The 21,463-nt window shown below is 41.5% G+C and overlaps 1 protein-coding gene across 4 annotated transcripts in view; it reads right to left on the bottom strand.

Moving 5' to 3' along the window:
* Positions 1 to 1,330: 1,330 nt before the first annotated feature.
* Positions 1,331 to 21,463, bottom strand: part of NFATC1 (nuclear factor of activated T cells 1) — a 111,011-nt gene continuing 90,878 nt past the window's right edge. For 3 of the 4 annotated variants that reach the window (XM_066189561.1, XM_066189575.1, XM_066189568.1), the window contains one exon: positions 1,331 to 4,132. In XM_066189561.1, coding sequence (XP_066045658.1) covers positions 4,083 to 4,132 — 50 coding nt within the window. In that variant the 3' untranslated portion in view covers positions 1,331 to 4,082. The remainder of the gene's footprint in view (positions 4,133 to 21,463) is intronic. The other variant, XM_066189581.1, reaches the window with a different exon arrangement.

Here is a 21,463-nt window from a genome sequence, read left to right as displayed (position 1 = left end):
ACAACTCTGTCCAATAAATTTAACTCCTTGAAATTTGCCATTTTCAGCTGGAAAGGAAAATCTCAAAGGCATGACTCCAGCAAGGCTATTTAGTCAAACAGCTCCAGATAGATGTGTGGAATTCACCTTCTGCTTTGGTTATAAATGAAAGTAGTCAGTTAGGAGTTTGCTGAAGGCTATTTTTGCCTGGAGAAGTCTGGTCACGATATGGTTAATGTAGCTGTGCTTGGGTCTGCTGTGCTTTGAGTGAAGGCTGTATGGAAATGGGAGGGAAAGGAAGCTTACAGGAGGCCAGGTAACACAATGACTGAAGTACACTGCTTGAGTGAATTCAGTTTGTGACATTTTGTTGTGATACAAAATGTCATGGTCTTCAGGAGAATTTGTGACTGAGTTGTCAGTATTTTCCTTTTTCCAGGAACCTCACCAACAATACAGCTCATGCTGTCCATGAGGCATAAATATCACTATTTCCACCCTCCAGACTGGGAAGCAGAGAAAGAGTTCTTTGACTGTTCTCTGAAGAGCTGGGCCTTATCTGGGTTTTGATGGGCTTGGAGCATCTGCCTCGCTTTAAATGGTCAGGGGTTGGATACCAGTCCCAGGAAAGCCAGGTGTCATGGACTGAGCAGGGAGTGACACCTCATACTTACAGGAAGAGAAACCCAAGGCAGACCAAGGTCTTTCAAAAAGACTTCAAGGCATTTTTGTGTCTCCTTCTCCTTGAGGAATTTTTGCATGGTTTTTAAGTGCTTATGCAAACTCAGACTACTGTGGTAGGTGTGCTTGAAGGTAGGTATGTGGTAGGTATACTTTTCAACTTGCTTTTGGTTCTGAAAAATTGAAGCAGCTCAGGTTTTCTCAGCATTTCGTGGCCCATCACCTGATGATCAGATGTTGGTACCTACGGAGGCACCACCTGATGAGCTGATAGAAGCCCAGAGCTGTGTTCAGCCCAGCTTTGACTAAGCTGACACCCTCCTGTTGCCCCTTCTCCTCTGGGGCAGAGAAGTGAGGAGGTTCAGGGAGCAGGACACATCACACAGATCAGATCCATCGAACACATCATAGGCAGCTGGTGGCCAGAGATCTCCTCCTGCCAGCCCATGGCCAGCCCTTCTCTCTCAGGGCTACCAAAGCCTCCAGCCTAACAAAAAAGTCTCTTATATCTACTGCATTGAAGGCTACAGATCCCAAGCCTACCCTTAGCAACCCACACATTTCAGAAATAGTTCCAGGGCGGGCAAAAGAAACTGTTGTCCAAGCAATGCACACAGATGCCAAGTACTTTGTTGCATGATTAATGAGATAGCTTGCTTCACCACTTAAAATTCATCCAAAGGGCTCTTTTTAATAGTGAGAATCATCCCTGGCAAAGGTATTTTTGAACATATCTATTTTTGAACATACCTACACTCCAAGTTCAGAGTGTTGTGGCTTTTTGGTTTTGCTTTGTTTTCAAAAAGGTTGATGAGAACCATTTTCCTAAACTGACAGTTACAACCATACAAAGATGCAACAACCATACAAGATACAACAACCAGAAACAAGATAGCAATCTCATACAGGAAATATTTCTGCTTTCGTTTTTATTTTATGAATACATATACAACAGACACATAATCCTCCATATCCAGGCTTAAAAGTAACAAGCTGGGATATTCTTTTTTTTTCCCCCCCCAAAATAGCTTAAAGAGGAAAATAAAAACCAGAATGAAGGAGCTGCAACGTAGCCAAACCATACATTTGAAAACTTTGCTAAAATTTCTGCTGAAATGTGCCTCTGTGTGTGTGTGTGCATTGTCCCACACGGTTAAAGGCTCACCCAAAATATTTAGTATATGAATAAAAAAATGCTTTGGCACCATCAGAGATTCCTCCATGCACAGTTTATTGACATTTCTGAAATAATAAGAGAATAAAATCTGAGGATTATATCATATATCATTTCCTCTTCTTGGGAGCAATGTCTTTAAATGCAGTGGGGAAATGAAGAGGAGTCTCTTGACAAGAGACTTTGCTTCCATACTAAAATGGTTATATTAGCGGGATGCAAGCAGCTTCATATAGAAGAGATGGAGAGATATATGTATATAATGTAAAAATTCTGTTTTATATGAGAAAATAAGATTTTTCAAGATAACATAAAATGAACCACTCTAAGACTAGCTTCCAGCAAAACATTTTGCTTTATTAGTTCTATTTTCTAGCTACAAGTCAAGCTGACATCTGTCGAGCTTTTTAACTTTTCATATGGCAGTCTATAAGAAACGTTTCATGCAACGTCTACAATGCTAAATACAGGGTAAATAATTGGGATTAAACAGGTGAGGAATAACAGACTATTATAGGGATCAGTAACAGCATATTATGTACATGAAGCCATATTATATTCTCATGTCTTCACAGTAATGTGCAAATGTGACAAATATGGCTTTCATTTTTTTTCCCCTAAAGAAAGTAAGACACAATTATACAGAATAATGTTTTAAAACATTTAGTTGGATTTCACCTTTTTGTGAAACCTGTTCAGTCTTTGCATTGGGGTTAAGGAGCCACCCCAGCTCGGGGGTGTAGTTTGGGTGCGTTTCCAGGAGGGGGCACAGATTCCTAAGGCACAATATTAATGTTAAACATTTTTACTTTAGTCATGCCATTTTATTTTAGTTTTGGTTTGGTGTTTGGTTTTTTTTTTTTGTTTGGTTTTTTTTTTTTTTTTTGCGTTATGTGAAGTAATAGGTGGTTTCTAGTTATATACTAAGCAATTGATTGTAAAAAATACAATGTTGAAGGCTACACTACATGCCTACCTGTAGCTCCAGGAACATTACCTAATCTGAAAACACACTACACAGCGCCGCATGTGAAACCAAGGTGGATTTTTGGTAACATCCTTTTCCATATATGTAGCAGAGAGTTATAAGGCTTCTGCGGAATAATAATATTATAACTGAACAAATATTTTACACTCTTCCATAATGGTATTTACAGTTACTATAACTCATATTCTGACATTTGGTAAATAACATGTATCTTGTATGCATCCTTCTTGCCTATCTAAAGTGCTTGCTTAACTGCATGAGGAAAGAAAATGCATACCTGCTTTAGGTGCAACGAACCCTCAAAAGAAGTAGCTGAAATATTTGCTGTGGATTTGAAATGTACTCTCAGAAACTGAAATTATTGCTAAATTCAGGGCCCTTACTAGGCAATCATCTATATTATTTGTCATATATAAATATATGCATATCTACTAGTATGTATGTACATGCATACACATTCATCTATCATGTAAAAGATAGATTTCAATTTTTTTGTCCATCAACCTTTTTTATTTTGTGCTATTCAACTCACTTGTGCTATGACAGAAGCCAGATCAAAATCAAAATCTTACCATGCTACTACTACCAACCCTATGATTCATTAGCATGTAATAAAGGCAATATGCAAAAGAAAGCTGAGATGATGACGAATCATGAGGCTTTTGAAATGCACTGAGAATAAGGCAATAGGCTGTACATTACAGCAGAGGAAAAGCTGAGGAAATTCTGGAATTCATAAACTTATTGGGGATTGCTCTCCCTACTCTGCTGCAGAGTCCTATGCTTTTTTACAGTATCACTCTCCATAATTCAAGCTCTAGAGTTTCTGCACCTCCCAACACTTTCAATGGTAGTGAATTCAAAGCTTATTAAAAATGCCCTGATGCCACAACCTGGTAAAATAAGGCACTTCCAGGGCTGTATTCCAGCAGTGCCATGCCAAAAGGATCAGCAACAGGAAGAAGTGCTCAGATTTTGCTGAGTTTCCTAGTTTTGTCCCATGAAATGTGCTGTCTTGGGGCGTACTCCCTCTTCTTTCTTTTGAGATGATTTTCTTTAAAAAAAAGCTGTTTCATCAGTTGAAGTTGAGGAGCTACTTCTTTGTAAGCAAGAGGTAAATCTTCAGTTCCTGACATTCATTAAGGTGGAAGATCAGAGTGGTACCAGGCAACGCCTTCAGTTCATTCGGCATCTCCCGACTCAAGGTGACGTGCCAGCCAAGTCAAAAGTGTGTATTTCATACCAGGCCCACACTGAAAGCTATGAGTGGACATTGGTACTGGAAAGGTCATTCCTTATAATTTCATTTACTGCAAAGAAAGAAGACAAGAAAAGGAATCGATTACCATCCCGCTGCTGCAGGCAGTTGTCCTCAGTCCACAATCCCCCCAAACTCGCACTTGTTCCTTGACAGCTTCAGTACAGCTCTGAACAGTAAGTGTGACATCATCAGGTAGCCTGGACAGGCTGATCACAGTGCAAAACCAGCAGGATTAACCAAGGTTATTAACATGCTAAATACCATGTAAAACCAGGCATCACAAAACCAGCAGCATCCTGGATCCTTGATTGCATCAAACATACTTAACATTTCAAACTGGTTACAGATAAAACATTTCATTTGCTCTAGAATCGCGTTGGAAATGCAAAGCCAGGAGGACCACAGGAGATCGTAGAATAATTTACTCATTCCATAAAAAGAGCTGCTTGGAAGATGTTTGCCATGGTAGGGACTGATGGCAGAAAGCTGACAGTCACTGAACCTGGGTATATGCAGGTGCGATGCCTAGATAGAATACAACTTCACATGCTGATTTTTTCCACTGTGGGTTGATATTAGGAAAAAAAAAAAAAAAGGAAACTGCTGCGTGCTTGCCCATTCCCTGGAGCTGGTAACATGTTTATATACCCTCCCATTGTCGTAACCAACACATGTGGACATGCAGTCTTTACTTCTATCCACAAAAATAGATGAGAGGGACAAAGAAGTTAAAAAAACTCCCCTGGCAAGTGTCAGAGGAGAGAATAAACAAAATCTGCTATCTCAGCATCAGCCAGTCAGACTGCATCTCCACTGATAAAGTGTTGTTTTCCTTATCCACGAGTCTTCTTTCTTTCTTTTCCCCCTCCCCTGAAGATCATCAAGCTATACAGTTTCCCACACTTCAATTATGTCCATGTGATTTTTGGCAGATGGACAGGAAATGACTGAACCTGGCAAAGGTCATTGACAGTGGACTACACAACAACCCTTTCATTTCCACTCCACCTCCCTACAGCAACTGCCACCACCTGATTTACACAGAGATAGACAAAATGCCATCAACAGGGCTTTCACTGCTTCTTAGTTTCTCTAACATTGCCAGGACTGGGAAACACATGCCCACGTCATGGAAGAACCATGGAAAAGACTGCATTTTCCTTTCCTTGCGGGCTGCTCTTCACAGTAATCCAGATAACTTCATGTGTTTACTGGAAAAGACCAAGCCTGTGTAAAACCAGCTTCCTGAAGCAATTAGTTGGGTACATTTGGTGTTGGTTTTTATGGCTTGGTTTTTTTTCCCTGCAGACCTATTGCTCACTTAGTAATTGCAGCACATGAATCAGTTAGGATTTGTGTCACAGGTCCTGGCCACCAAAACCAATTCTACCAATGGATACACACACCATACTTCAGAGAGGAAATATCAGTTGCATTTGTAACTACCTATTTACAGCAGCAAATTAAAAAGTGTGGAAGTGAACTGTGAAAAGACAAAGCAGTTCTTCCTCTTGAGAGTGCCGTGGAGTTCATCTTTAATATTACCAAACAGCGAACCCAAATTCAAGTAGCAAGCCCAGCACTGAGGCAAAGACTGCTCTGCACGCTCCAAACCCAGCCAGAAGTGCTGCCCCATTTACATGTGGCCAGACTCCAGAGAACTTTAGGGACTGAGTCTCTGCCTTGAGTGCAAACAGCACACTTCTGTGGGATGATTCTGCCATGATGCTTTTGTAAAGATTGCTTCTGTGATAAACTTCTGAAGGCACGCTGGAGTCTGTAGCAAAACCACACAGCGATACCTTCATGTTTTATGTGACAATGAAAATAAATCCTCCTACCAGTCAGGCAGCATCATAGTTTTGCTAACTTTCCCTCAAAGCTTCTGTTAAATCAAATAAAATTAGGATACTAGTCAGGGCTATCCTCACTCTTTGTACAGTTACTTAGTCCTCAGAAACATTAAATAATGAGTCTTCACAGTACTTCTGTAAAATGTGAACATAAACATCACTGGTATTGCATGGGGACAGACAGGTGAAAACGTGAAGGGCCTCCCCATCTCAGTCAGGAATAGCACCAAGGCATCTCAAATCTCTGACTAATGCTGCAGCACTTGCTGAGTTACTCTTGCTTGATTCTTTCAGTACAACTTTCAAAAGCAACAGCCTCAGCCTGCCAGCTCATGCTTTCCCCTACTAAAGCATGTAGCAAAGGTATTTTGGAAGCAGCTTGATGACATAAGCCGAAGGTCCATCTCCAAAACCAGCTTAGGCACTCAAGAGGCTGCCACTTCCAGTCACTCCAGGTACCCTCAGATGATCTTCTGCCACTTGAGGGCTGTAGGACACATGCCTCACTCCAGATATGACACAACTTTTCCTTTCAGCTGGGAGCCCACCTGCCTTGGCTCAGGCCATGAGACCACAGTGCTCATTGAGTCACACTCTCTCCATCTCTCAGCAGCCAAATCAATTTGTTCCCAGCTGAAATCACTCACCTTTTGTTATTGACTCACAGCAGTTTATTGCTTGTTTTAATTTTATATTACTTTCTTAAAATAGGTGGATTTCTGCTACCTTGATGAGTAAGCCTGGCATCCTCATGCAACAACATGTGGCAGCTGCTCAACAACAGTCACTAGACAATGTCACCATGGACTTGGGAGACAGCTGAACCTCAGCCCAAGTGCATCCATTGCCATTGGACATCACAACCAAACAGGGCCAAAACCACCAGAGAGGACACTCAACATCTCTCTCCTTCACAGTGGTCTGTGGACAGTGTGGCTTGCACACAGCTCTCTTTATTTCACTTCTTGTTTCCCCTTTACTCACTGCAGTGCCAAAAATGCCGAAATATTCCCAATAATGCAGTGGAAAAAACCTGCAGAAAGGACAAGGGTGCACGCAAAAGGCCCAGGTGGGTGGAATATGTGCCAGCACAGCTGATCTTGCAGCAGCAGACCGCTAGCAGAGATGAAAGGGGAAGTGTGGTTCGAGCGGGCTTTCCCTCACTGCCCGCCAAGACACCTGAGGCTGCAAGGAAAACCCTCTGGTGGGTGGGAATGGGGGAAAACCAGGAAGCAAGCGTATGCGAAGTGTGCTGGGTGATGCTTGCTGAGTTTGGCTAGAAGCATGCTCCCCACCACCCGCAACTGCATAGTCCAGCACTCCCATGAGGACTCTCCACATTTTTAATTTCTGGAAAATTTGCTTCCTTTTAATACTCCAAAAGACGTTAACATTTTTTGTTGCATGCTAGGAAATGTTTTATTTTGCATCAAATGGAATGTCTTGGAATGTTTTGTTTGATCCCAAACTGATTTTTCTTTTGTTTGGCAAGAAAGCATCAATATTTCTGTTGTAGGCTGACCCAAGATTGTCCTTCCCAAGAGCAAATCAAACCTCTGTTACTGAAGTATGGTTCTGCTGAAGCATCCTGTGTGCCCATCCACACCAGTATTACAGCTACCAGTCCTGTCAGTTCTTGGGGAAAGAGAACAAGAGCCAGCACATCTCCAGTGGTTTTTCTCTAGTACACCTCTGTTCTGCTGGAGGACTTTAGGAGGCAGAGGTCTGCATCCTTGCTTCTAATGAACTTTGATGAACTTTCTTCCATTAGGTTTTCTAACAACCTCCTGAACCTGTTTTGGCCTTCACAGTTTCCTGTAGCAATAGGTTCTGCAGTGTACGGATGTGAGGGTGGAAAAAGCAATTTTTTTCTGTTTTAAATTTGTTTCTTGTAAATTTAATGTTACAAGTAAATGAGCTGACTGTTCCCAGTTCACTATCTCCTATGCCATCTATCCCTTTGATATTCTCAGAACTTCACTTGGTCCTGTAGGACCACTGCAGAACTTCCCACAGAAGCAAGATCTGATCATCCAGATAAAGTAATTGGCATTTTTCTCTTGGCTCCCACATTTGTAACAAAATATTTATTATATAGTTAAGGAGAATCAGCTGGTTTCAGTCTTGAATGTTCAAATTTTGACTCACAAACCTGCTATTACAAGAGGATTGTGCGTGGTCCACAGAACAGCAGGATTCAGTGCAAGCAATATTTTGGCCCAGGTTTGAGTTTCATTCCTAAAGCAAATGCTTTGATTCCCCAGCTGCTTGGATACACATTCATTCATGTCTACAGTACCATTCCAGGAGTAGCTGGGTTTTGAATAAGCACAACGTTCTTCAAAGAAAGGTTGCAATGGCTTTACACTCATTGTTAAAACAACATAATCTGAGTACTAACAAAGAGCCGTTTTATAACCAGGACAGATGAGATCCAAGTGATTACCCAGCTTGTTGGAGGCCCTACATAGAGGTTAGCAGCAGATCTGGGATAGCATGCAAAATGTTTAATCTTCAATGCCTAGAGTAGCACAGCACTTCCCTTAAAGCACTAGGTTGATCCCTATCAGTTCAAACAGCTGAGTACTATGATTTACAGCACCTTGGTCATCAGATTTTTTTTCACTGTTTTTCTGCTGGCTTTGGGAGGGGGAGGCCACTGTCTCTTTCATAGCTAACACCTACAGTTCCCCACAATGCTTTCTCTCAACTGGTATTTTCCATTGTCAAGTTCAGCTTTTCCATTGACAGAAATGTCAAAAAATAATAATGCTGAGAAACGCAGGTAACACGTGACCTCTCTACCTGTCAAGGCTTTTGAAAGAGGAACCTTTCCTTTGCTAAACAGCAGATGCCACAGTAGCAGGATGTGGTGAGCTGTTACCCCACATTTTAGTTTAATAAGGAGTTTTTTCCTCTTGTACTTAATTTTGCTTTTAAATGCCCTTGCAATGGAAATTTCTGCTTTACTAATTAGCAAAATCAGTGTCTTACCGATGAACCAGTTTGGGTTCCTGCATGGAACAGGACAACCAGATATATCTGTACAAATGTGGGTTCCATATATAGATGTGAACTTCATAGGAAATGTAATATTTTTAACATTTGGTGGCTGTACATGGATTCCATCAACCGGCAAAGCTTTAAACTTCTGCAGATTTCTTCTTTCCTTGCATCCAACTACTAATACGGATAACATTGTGGCCTTCTGTTTTAATAAAATTCATGTTCTTCTGAGACAAAGTTCTGCTTTCCAGCTCAGATACTGATCCTGCTCAGAGCAAAGAGGTTACAAGGTCAGTGGTGCAGGGAGTTGGGAAAGGGCACATGCACAGGGTTTTCCCAACTGGGGAGCTTTTTGGGGATACAAATTAGAGAGTTTGGAAGACTTCATACTCCTAAAGGTGGATGTACCCCCAGATTCTGAAAAAATGGGAAGTGAGCTGAGAGCCATGGTCAAGCTCACAATTATAAGGAGCCGAGTCTACAGTTTAGTGGGTGAATAGTACCAGTTTGAAAAAATATCCCATCCCTTTTCACTTTGCAAGCAGTAACATTAAGTCTCCAGTTTCTGGCTGGGTGAAATTGCTGTCTTGTCACACAGGTGGAAGTCAAAGACCATTGTTCCCATGACTTCAGTCCATGTCAGCAGGAGCCCAGAAAGGCTTGCACAAAGAGACTGAGTAGCAGAAATCTAGGTTGTATTTACTGTTGTGCGCCTTTATGATGCACTCTTCTCTTCCACAAGTGAGCTTTGTGGCTCTTCACTCCACTCTTTTTTTAATAGACAGAGAGGTATGATAAGAGTTTAGACAAAAGGACACTCAGAGGTTTTGCACTGAGCTGACACCTTGTGATTCACATGCCCCTGTTGCCCTGTAAATAGCAATGGCATCAATTCAGCTCCTTCAAGATGGTTTCTGTTTTCTTATCAATGGAAAGTGCCACATGGAATGCCCCAAGACATCCAGGCATGCAGGGTCACACAACATTTCTATCCACAGCTGACTAACCAACCTTTGCTCACTTCTTCATGTCCACCTGTGCCTGCTGGGGACCACTGCCTCTAACATGGAGCAAAACTGAAGACAAGAGGCTGAGACGCCGTAATGCTCCCTTGATGAAAACGAACAAAAGCAGCCTGCTCTGACTGGTTCACATGGCGTGGAAAATACAAGTAATACCAGCTGCACCTTTCAAGCTATGTGTGTGGAAAACCTGCAGTAAATCACACTCCGATTCTGCCGTGTCTGGGCAATAATGGTTCATCTTTTGGATGGGTGTAACTGCCCAAGAAATACAATGCCATGACTGGAGACTTCATCTGAACAGACTGCACAGCTTCTGTGTCAAAGCATCCAGAAGGTCTGTGGAAGGTTTGAGAAACCTTCAGAAACAAGTAGCAGTTCTGAAAGCAAAACTGCCTTGGATTGGCTCATTGTTTTGGCAGAACCCACTAGCTCAGGTCAAGCCTTACATGGGTACAATTACTGCAACACCCAGGTCAGGGATCTCTCCACATAGCTCATTACACAGCGTGGATGTACCCACAAGTGCCCTGAATTTCTGCTGTCAGTATTCAGCACACAAAGAGAGCTGGGGACACATAGCTCTGGAGTGACTACGTGAGTTTGACGCTGACACCATGCTACCTGTAGTAATGCTTTGTAGTATGACATTCATTTTGCTGCCTATAATTATTGTCCTCAGAATTTTTCAACCAGCAGTGATGCCATATCTTGCTCCATCACGCTTCTGTGCTCTTGTACGCCCTTCTTTTAGATGAAATGCCACATATTAAAATCACTGAAGAGGAATTCAAAGTTGCAAATGAATGCAGAAGAAGCTGAAATACAGGAGGGAAGGTTTTTTTTTCTTATCTCCATGTGGAGATTTTATTTTAAGAGAAAAATGGCTAAATATAGATGCATATAGAGTGACTAAAAAAATTAAGCTCCTAGTGTAAACCATCCCATAACTAAAATTCTACAGTTTTTTCATCAGGGTACCTACTTCCTCACTATCTATAAGCATCACTACTTTTTGACATATGAAAGCTGCAACAAACAACATAGAATTGTTACTCAAATCACAGAAAAAACGGGTTTTTCTTACAGAAACTCTCTTCTCAAAGCTAGTAAGTATTGTCCTGTGAGTGAGGCAAAACATCAGAAAACAGTGATATAAACTCCTGAGGTGTCAGACTTTAATGCAAAACTATAGATCACATGAAAGCTTACTGAATTAAAAACCAAACAAAACAAGTCTTGTGAACCAGTGGAAAATATAACTTCACATGTTCCACAAAGAAGTCAGATCTTGCATTACCTCAGGTGTCCTGGATGTGTTTAAACCTTAAACTTATTTTTATCTGTTTAATCATAATAAGCCACTACCACAGGGCATGCTATTTTTGGAGACAGCGAATAGGACAGTGGAGCAAGTGAGTGACAGCAAGTAGCAGGTTTTAATAAAACATGATCCTCCCATAAGAACGTCAGCTTGGCACGATGGAAGGCATTGTTGTGCATGAAAGCCATTACCACAGAGTCATTTTCCTACCTGCTGTATCCTCTGCCTTATTTAGTTTAACAACTCCAAGTCTCCCAGGGCAGCTGCGCTGTGGAGGGCTAATGGGAAAGGTTTCTTGTAGTGTGATGACAGCACTGTGCGGCAGCAGTTTAACTGGGGCTCTTGAATAGGTGCCCAAACGAAATGAGTCCCATCCTATCGCACCAAAATTTCTGGGTTTCGATTTTTTTCATCCCTCCCATATGCAGCCCTGGAAACGTCCTGCGTCTCTTGCTCTGCAAACACTTAGGGCTGAATTCCCTGGCTGCTGTAAATTAGCACAGGAATCAGCAGCGCTGCAGTGATTTCCAACACACTGGAGTCTAAACTTCAGCTTGTTTTTACTCTTAGTCTGAGGATGGATGCACTCAATCTGATTTGCCCTTTTTACTAAAGAATCAGAGACACAAGAGGAATTTCAGGTAGCCCTCACTGAGGCTAACCTTGCCTGGACAGATGGGGATTTGGGCTGTGCAAAGGCTGTAGGATCTGCCCCAGTATGATGCAAGCCTCATCTGACACACACATACACACATGTGTGAGGGTAAGGCTGGGTAACGAACAAATAAACCACAGTTTAACCAAAATGATGTATTTACGTTCCTAAGAGCATCTGTAAGGGAAACAAAACCGACATATTTTACGTTTTACACAAAATTTCCCCACGACAGACAAACTACACAAATGTTACCTAAGGCAGCCAAAACCTGAGGTCAGCGCTGCTGGAAGCTTTGTGGGTACCAGTCCAGAAGGACTAAGGAAGAGCACGCACTCCTTCGCCATAGACAACAGGAATTTGCCCCCAACACAAGTAATACAGAAATGCAAATTGATCCTGGTGAAGAGGTCTCCTTTTCAATCTAGTGCCGAACAGTGAAACAGTGCTGTCAGATGCCAGCATTCAAACTCATGCCCTGACGCGCGACGAGACTAGATTCAAAATCGAAACAAATTTTAAGCAAGTCTGCATTTGCCTATTTTTCTAGCCTCCAGACGTCCCTGGCAGTGTTAAATCCTGAATGCAACCAAAATGAAACTTCCTTTTTTTGTCTTTTTACTCTCATATTCCTGATCCCATCTCTCAAGGTTTGCTGTACCTCTCTACTAGCTATCAACTGAAGCATGGATAACACTTGAGACACGAGGCTCTCAAAGTATCCTATTTTTAGAAAAGCAAGGTTAAAGCCCACCTGATGGCCCCAAGGGCTGGCTGCTTCCAAGGTTCACCAGCAGTGAATGGGAGAGGGGGAGTGGGACTGGACCATGTCACAAAGCTCTGAGCCCGATGCTGAAGGTTGCTGCTTGAAGACTTCATGCCCTGCCAAAGGAGCATCCCATGTGCAAGCAACAAGATGAACACTGGTGATTTCTGTGGGCAGCTGACACCAGCCTTTAAGACTTCACATGACCATCTGTATCAGGCCAGAGCTTTGTATATAACACAAGAAAGGGGTTTTCTCCACATGCTGGAAAAGTGACAGATTAGCTTTAGAAAAAAAATAATCCTGGGGGTACAGGAGGGAAAAAAAAGGAGCAAGAGAAGATCCATAGTCTCTATGGCTTACTGATTTCAGAGTTTTAAAAAAAGCCAAATGAAACTGAATTTCTCTACACAATTATTATACAATTATTAATCTTTTTAGAAGCTTTTCCAACATTGCACGTAATGAGCAATTCATCAAAGCATATTAGGTGCCACAGAAGTTGCATTCAATATAAAGGGGTCATTAAGTTTCTTGTAATTGCACATTACTGAAGCTTTTGTTAGTTCTAAATCAAATCAATGGGATGTGCATGTATGCTCTTTAATTGACTTTATGTAATAATAGTGTGGCCCATAGTGATCCTCTGGAATCCTCCAAAATGAGCCACCTTGCACTGCTGTTCATAAAAACCAGCTTGTGTGCAGCTGGGCATATCAAGTAAAGCAAAGAAACAATAAATGGAGGAGAGAAAGAAGCACCTTAGGTCACACAGCAATATTTGCTGAGTGCTTTTTTCTTTCCATGGGTAGAGAAGGGCCAAGAGATTTTACTCTCCTTCCACTCAACCAGCCTCAGTCTGATGGACTTGAGCAAGAGTAACATGGTCTCATGAATGGAAGCATCCTGGAGATAGGTTAAAACAGAGTCCATGTGATCTACTTCTGAGGAAGAAGTATTTGGTTGTCTTTTTTTTGTTGTTGTTGTTTTTTTGTTTGTTTGTTTTTGTTTGTTTTTTTTTGGTTTTTGTTTGTTTTTTTTTCTTTAATGGACCCAACTTGCCCTATTATCATCACCCTATTAACACCCTATTCCCTTATAGCCCTTTTCACCAGTGAAGTGCATGCCAAACAGAAAAGAACAGTGCCATTATTCACATGACCCAGCAAAGAGGGCACCTAGGCAGGGACAACAGGAGGATGCCACTGTGTAGACCATACACAATGTGCCCATGGCACAGTGGGTAGCCACTGCTGGGACACATCTGTGCCTTGCTTGTGTGAAGGCTGAGCCTTGTTTGGTAACCTCTATTCTCAGTGGATTTGCTCAGTCAGATAAAATGATAACCATGAAGTGACTCAGTGAGTGGCCACATGCTGCTGAATGGAAGAGAAAGGCTGGGTGGGGCTAATAAAATTTTTATGTGTTTGATAAGGGAAATCCACCTATGAGCCTGCTGAGGACTGGGCCGGGAAAGGTCACGCTATCTGGGGGAAATCCTTAAGTGATGGAACACAGCTGCTAATCTTCAGCAATGGGCAAGAACCTGGGCTGGCTCTGGGAATCTGAACTGGTGGCTGCAAACAGATGGCAAAAAAATGGATGCAATAAAAAGCTGTCATGCAATAAATTTGCTTTTGGCATGATGACCTGGTCACCACCATAATGGGAGCTGTAAGTAATGCCACAGGATTTCATTTCACCCACAGCAACATCTGTTGCTGGAGAACACTGCAGTTCAAAGAGGAGCTCATGTCCTCTTTGTCATGGCTCCTCAGACAAGAGCACTGGCAGTGCTTAAGGACACTCTGGCAGTGGCTTTGTACCACCTTAACTAGGGACAGACCTTTTCATAAGAAAACCCCCATCCAGTTTGGCTAGGAAGCTTTGATTCAAGGGCTGATTTAAGTGGACTCACACTGGGGACATACCAGTGCAGATTGGGCCATGATATGGAACCCCCCAGGGTGTTAGTGGATGCTGTCCTCAGTGTGGAAACGTGGCTGTGAAAACCACTGCACTCAGACTGTTCCTGGATTCCAGCACTCCTTGGATGCTAAACCCACCTACAGCAAGCATCTCAGACTATAGCAGCTGGAAGAATACTCTTATTTGTATGCGGTCCCAGTGTGACAGAGCTGCAAACATGACAAAAATGTCTTTTCCTCTTTCCTCCTCTCCCACATGCTGTGCCTAGCTGCAGAATGGCTCAAGCTCTAGCTGGACTGACAGAACAATGTCAACAGTAAAATCACCACATGCAGTTGCAAGAATTCAGTAAGAATCACAGCTGGGCTCCCAGGGAAGACAAAACCTTCCTCCTTGCAGCTCAGTGTTTGACACAAGAACCCTGCTGATGCTCATTGCTCCCCACTAGAGTGTAAATTTATTCTGCCCCAAGAACGAAGCACTGTAAACCTGCAGCCAGCACTAGAGAACTAGGAAAATGGCACTTGAGAGCAGGTGTACAACACTCATCTCTCAAACACACTAAAAGACCTGAAATTTTATTCAAAATGTTTGCATTCCACTTTCCAAACAACCACTGGCAATCTGCAACAGGCTTCTTTTCTGCCTCTTTTTGAGTACCCGGACTTCAAAACTCTTGCTTCTCAATAGCTGAGAAATGACAGGGTGCTTCCATGGCCCAGGCTGCAATCTTGCAGTACATCCAAACTCCAGCAGGAGTTGGCATGCACTTTTGAGAGATGCTCCAGGCAACAAAATGAGTGGAAGAACTTTAGCAGTAATTCAAGAGGAGCTTTAAAAATTTAATAATGCTTCAATGAAGAAAACTGGCTGCTTTCATGAGATACAGTCAGGTCAAATCAGCTAATTCAGCATGGAGGCTAACACAGCAGCTTTGGAAAATCTACCCAACTACACATTCCTTGAAGGGGCAGGCAGGTCCACACTTCCTGGGAAGCTCAGCAAGGACAAGCAGACCACAGGACCTTGCTGTGGGCATGCAGAGGTGCAAGAGACATCTGTCTCTCTCTTCAGAAGCATCCTTGAAACAAGGGCAGCCCAGCAAGGGTCAGCTCTTGCTGAAGACCCTGTGAACCAAATGCTTTTCAAGTCTGGAGCTTTGGGGATATCAAGGACATCCTACTGATGAGATAAAAGAAAAATGTGCAACAAAGGTTGTGATGAAAGGCCTGTGCAAACTGGTTGTTGTTTGCTCCACACAACAGCCCTTCTGGTGCACCACACCTTTTGTAAAACACAGTTCCATGAAACAAATTATTATCTCCAGTAGCTTCCGTCTACACACATTTCTGAAATACTTTCATTCCAAACTGTTTTGAGAGGAAACATTAAAAAGAATGGAAACCTGGCAATTAATCAGATGGAAACCTTTTATTCCGTTTTACAGAATAGGAAAAAAAGAGAATTATAAAAAGAATACCCAATATTAACTGCTAAGTAGGGAAATGAAAGATAAGCAGAGGCCAAGGACTGGGAGCACTGGTGTGCTGCATGAGTTTACCTGCACTTGGATGTGGTTCTAAAGGGTGGGTCAGATCTGTGTTTGCTGTTCTCATTCAAACCCACATAAACACCTAGTTGGAAACTGGGTTTTGACAGATGAAAATTCTATTTCCTTAATAACTCACAAAATAAAAACCTTTTAAATTTTTTTTTCAAAGCATGGACGAAAGGCTCTCCTGGTTAAGACACAGAGCAAATATTTACAGGTGCTGGGGAGACACCATTTCCTCCCTTTAGGCTTCAGCCTGGTGTCTGCCACATGATTTTATCCATTCAATGATTTTTTTTTTCCAGACATCTGCCAAGAGGAAATAACTTCGCTGTATTGGGAGTCTGGGAATCCTAGAAAACAAATCTTAAATCCATAAAATAATTGAAGTGCAGTTTTACTGAGCTGTTCAGTTCGATTCTGATTTTTACTACAATGTCAGCAAGAGTTTAATTTGTTTTAAAGTTTAGGTTCTTAAATCTGAGTGATATACGGTAGTTTACAGCTTGCTGGCAACAGCTACTGTGGAAAAAAAAAAATGGAAAGTGCAAATAAAGGCGGTTCTAACTTTGACATTGTGAAAGCAGGGAGCAGTGCCAAGAGCAGCAAACAGCATGGCTTTCCCAATCCTGGCTGGCTTTAGGGACTGCTTGCTATTGACATCAGTCGCTATGGGATACATTTCCCTGCTCTAACAAATCTCATCTGGAGCCTATAATTAAAAAAGAAATGTCTCAAAGTGTAATTTCTTTCCCTAAAACATTTACAGATGTTAACTAGATTGCTAATAGTGTGAGATGTCTGTGGGTGGACATCTTCCTCCTTATCTGCTGTGTCAAAGGGGATATTTTATTTATTAAAATCAGTCCTAAAGGCAGTCATTTTTCTGCATGCATCTTTGTGTATGGGGTGGTGGTGTCTTCTTCCCTAAACTGCTTGCTGAATGAAAGATTTGGAGGTGTTTTTCTTCAGAGTTTTTTTTCCTTTTCTTTCCAAAGTCATCTCTGAAGTCAGCCTGATTTAAAAGGTACTCAGACTGACTAAAAATGTCTTTGCTGAGCAGATTAAGAAGTATCCTGTCTGACTGTAAAATGATAATAAAAAAATAGTGGTTGTATTATTATTATTATTATTATTATTAATAATAATGATAATAATAATAATAGAAGTAGTGATGTAAGTTTCATGCTCCAGTGACTTTCCTCCAATCTTGTTGGCTGGCACCCCTTGGAAAGTGCTGCTAAAAGCATTTCCAGGAGCCATCAGATGGCCAGGGAAGCTGATCTGCTTCAGGTGCACACTGTACATGCGAGGGGGAGGACATGAAAAAGGGATGAGAAACATGTCTCTGAGGAGGCAAGAAGGGGTTTTTTTGGCTGTTGGAGAGGGTGGCAGCCCCAGCTCTGCCATGGAATGCTGCTTCCAGCCAAGCACTCCCCATCCCACATGGCCACATGGAGCATCTCCTTGGTACCCTGCAGGAGGTGATGCCTGAAACTCTCCTTCCTAACACATGCAGCCCAGACGCAATTGTCTGCTTGGGCCTTTCCCTCCACCACCTTCCCCCATCTCGCTTTTCATTTTCTTTTTTCAACCAGCTTTGATTGGAGCCAGAGCCTGAGGTAAATCAGAGGAATTTCTAGATTTTTCTGAGTGCTGTGAGCTCTCACTGTTTTCTGATACCTACTTCCTGCCATATCTAAAATAACAGCAGCTGCAGGGGCCTGATAGAGAAGAACTCCAGGGGAGAAATTCTCACAAATGGGGTGGGGAAAAAATAAAAAGAAAAAAAAAAAAAAGAAAAAAAAGAAAAAAGAAAAAAAGAGACTTATTAAGGAGACGATAACACAGAGACCCAACATCGGATTCATTGTTGGAGTTGATAGCACTGTAGGCTGTGGATGTTGTTGTCAGAAGCAAACAAATCCCGTAAAATGGCCATGGGAATGATAAGTCTCCATGTTTTCTGGGATAAGAGAGGTAGCTTTACAGCACTTGTCCTATTGTATGGAGTATCATGCCTTGATTAGCTAATGTCTCTGAGGGCCAGATAAGTGAGGATGAATGTCCTGCCCTAGAAGCTTTCATGCTTTCTTTTTGGTATGGCTATCTATGGAGAGCTGCAACAGTAATCTTTGTACACACAGAGGAGGCCCCCTCTTTAGAAAAAAAAATCACAGAAAGTGGAAAATTGTTGAAATTACATTGTTTTCCATGGAGAACACATGGTGCAGTGTTGTCATTGTCTTATTACAGACCACATGAGCAAGTACAGCCACTCAAGAGACTTCCAAAATGGTCCCACACAGGGACCTTATATATTTGTATGCAAACTACTCCAGGACAAGAATGTCTCTGTCCTACTGGCATAAAGGGGGACAGAAACAGACATGGTGTACTCATATGAAATATACTTACACACCATTCCATGTGCAAGAACACATTGAGATCTCCTTGAGATCCCTTGCAACTAACACAAACACTGCTTTAAATATCAGCACATCCAAACAACCAAAGTGAGTGTGATTGAAACACTGCCAGTCAGTGAAATACAGGCAGCATTTCAGGGTATTGTATGTGCCATTAACCTTAACAAATTAATGTAATTCTGGGAGCTATAACTTGTGTCTGCATCAAGTTTTGGTTCCTGAAATTTTCATCCAATATTAGAGATTTTCATGCATTATTTCTTTTCAACATAGGACTTTTAAAATTACTATTAAGTGAAGATAATCTTGATTGTGAATTGGAGCCTGATACAAAGAGTGCAGGAGACAACTGAAGAATTCCTACTTGCTTCAATGAGCTTTGCATCAAACTCTTACTAAACACAGACAGACAGATATCTGCAAAGGTAGTCTACAAATACTGCTCTGATGGCCTGGCAGGAAAAAATACAGTCACTGTATTGTAAACAGTCTGTTTTGTTCAGTATTCCCAAAAGATCATTTGAAATGTTTTAATGGTGATATGCAAAAGAGACAAGTAGGTGTGTTCTCTTATTTTGCCTGAATTTTGAAGCATGCAAGACTTCCCTGAGGTCAGCAGACTTACTTCTGATTTCCACCACTCAAACAGAACAAGCACATTTCTGTGTTTACTTCAGTGTGTTGGTTTTAATGCATATACATGTGGGTACAGTGTGATCCTAGAGCCCCACCCACTTTCTAGGGAATAATGGAAAACCATGCACAGGGTTTTAATAGCAGCATGTAGTTTTTCTTTTCTAAATTTTAAACCAATTCTCTAGAACTAAAAATCTTTGCTTCACTTGAGTACACAGCACAGCTGCCAATTTTTAGTTGTTAAAACAAGATCATGTTAAGGTACTTGGTTCTTCCCATCCTCAAAAGAGGCTTAAGATACGAACCATATTTGGTTCATATTCAGGTAATTAAACAAACTGGCCAAGTTTGGACAGACTAGACAATATTCTGGCAAATAATAATAAATCTTAAACTAGATAAACCATTTTTTAAACTATTTTTTAAAAAATTTCACCCTTGACAATACAAAGAGAGGGAATTTGTATTCCTGTACAAGAAGAAGTAGTTAGAAAATATGAGACATTGCCTAATCCTGTTTTAAGCACTGTTATGGCTGTGCTGCATTACATATGCTTATTTAGCAGTACATTCATAGTAAACAGGGTAAGGAATTTGGGAGTGGGATTAATGAGCTTTCCTTTCACACTAGACCAGATCAGATCACAGTAGGAGATCAATCTGCAACAATTTCCGACTTTTGTTCAAGAAAAGGGAGCATAGTGAAGGTCAGAGACAGTCTAAAGAGCAGCATGGCAATTATTTACTGACATGAGACTGGAAAGAATATCACAAGGAGCACAACTTGGACTTTAGACATGTAGGAAAGAATGGTTCATTTTATGCCACTAATCATAGCCAAGGATTAAGATATTTTGGAAAAGCCCTATTATTTCTCATTCTGCAAACCCGGATCTCATTACTGGTAAATCATGAAGTTTATGAAGTCCATTCATACAAATTAATTTCCTTTCCTGATTTCCACTGGCATGTGAAACACAGATACATAACAGAAAGAAAAGTTTGCAAAGAAAAGAAAAAGATACATAGAAATGTCTGTTAGTACTTAGAAGCAAGGTAATCTCAAGTAAGGATGTAGCTAGAAGAATCGCCCCTGCAGCTAGTACATTCATTCTTAAATAAATTGGTTTTGGGTCTGAACAGGTAGAAATCAGTGCAGCTGCACTACAATTAAATGGATCTATGCTGGCTTACTCCAGTTGCCTCTATGAAAAACACCCAAAGGTAAGTTCTCCCAATCATAATATTTGCAAGATTTCATTTTTGCAGCAGCAATGTAAAATCTAGATGTCTTTTCCATAGTATGAGAAATATTCCCACCTATGACATCTCTCAGGGAAGAATTCTAGCAATCATTTTAGTGTCACAAGATGTGGGGTTTTCCCCCTCCAGTGGTGCTTCCCCCCATGAAAGTTTTTCATATGAAATGTAAATCCGTCTTCAGACAACTTTCTAAACACAGATATTTTTCCAAAAATACGCACCGGGAGGTAGTGGCCACATCCCTCAGGGGATCATGCAGGACAGAAAGCATGATAGAGACTCATCTGGTGTCACAAGCATCTGCCACCTCCTCCCTGAAGCAGGCTCTTAAGTGACAGAGAGAAATTGCGTTGGTTGCTGCAGAAATCTAGATTTTATCATCAGAGAAACTATAAAAATAGCCCTGAAACATCAGGTATACATCTGGCTGACCTCTGACTGGCTGACCAAACATTTTTAGGGTGACAACTCAGACCATGAGATGTAGACAGCCCTGTATCTTACCCTCTTCCTCTCTAAAATAAATGACGGTAGGTTTGCTGCAAATTTCAAAAGCAGATTTTTTTCCTGAATATTCATCTAATAACCAAAGAAAAGATCCATCCATTTGTAGATTTCTTGGCAGGAAATCTGGCAACTCTATTGAAGTCTGCTCACTTTTCATACACTCCTCTGTGCTGAGTGCTTGAATCCAAAATATTCCTTATAATAATAAAGTCTACCCTACAGTTAGCTAATGGGACTGTTATGCAAGGGCAGGCCTTGGTTCCAGCAAAGTAGTTCACGGCAGCAGAAGGTGCTCTGGTTTAAAATGGTGATGTTCCCCATGACAAAATTCAGTGCAAAGGAAGGGATTAGAGAGGAGTTTTCTCTTTTACTTCAGCAGATGATTTTTTTTTCAGAAGTAGCCAAGTAATTTTGGTCTGGAAACACTTAAAAATTTTT

Source organism: Chamaea fasciata, unplaced genomic scaffold, assembly GCF_029207755.1.
Source record: "Chamaea fasciata isolate MVZ Bird 193981 ecotype frontalis unplaced genomic scaffold, bChaFas1.0.hap1 SCAF_1, whole genome shotgun sequence".
Classification (NCBI taxonomy): Eukaryota; Metazoa; Chordata; class Aves; order Passeriformes; family Sylviidae; genus Chamaea; species Chamaea fasciata.
The sequence above is the reverse complement of the archived record's forward strand: the minus strand, read 5'-3'. Positions and strand labels throughout refer to the sequence as shown.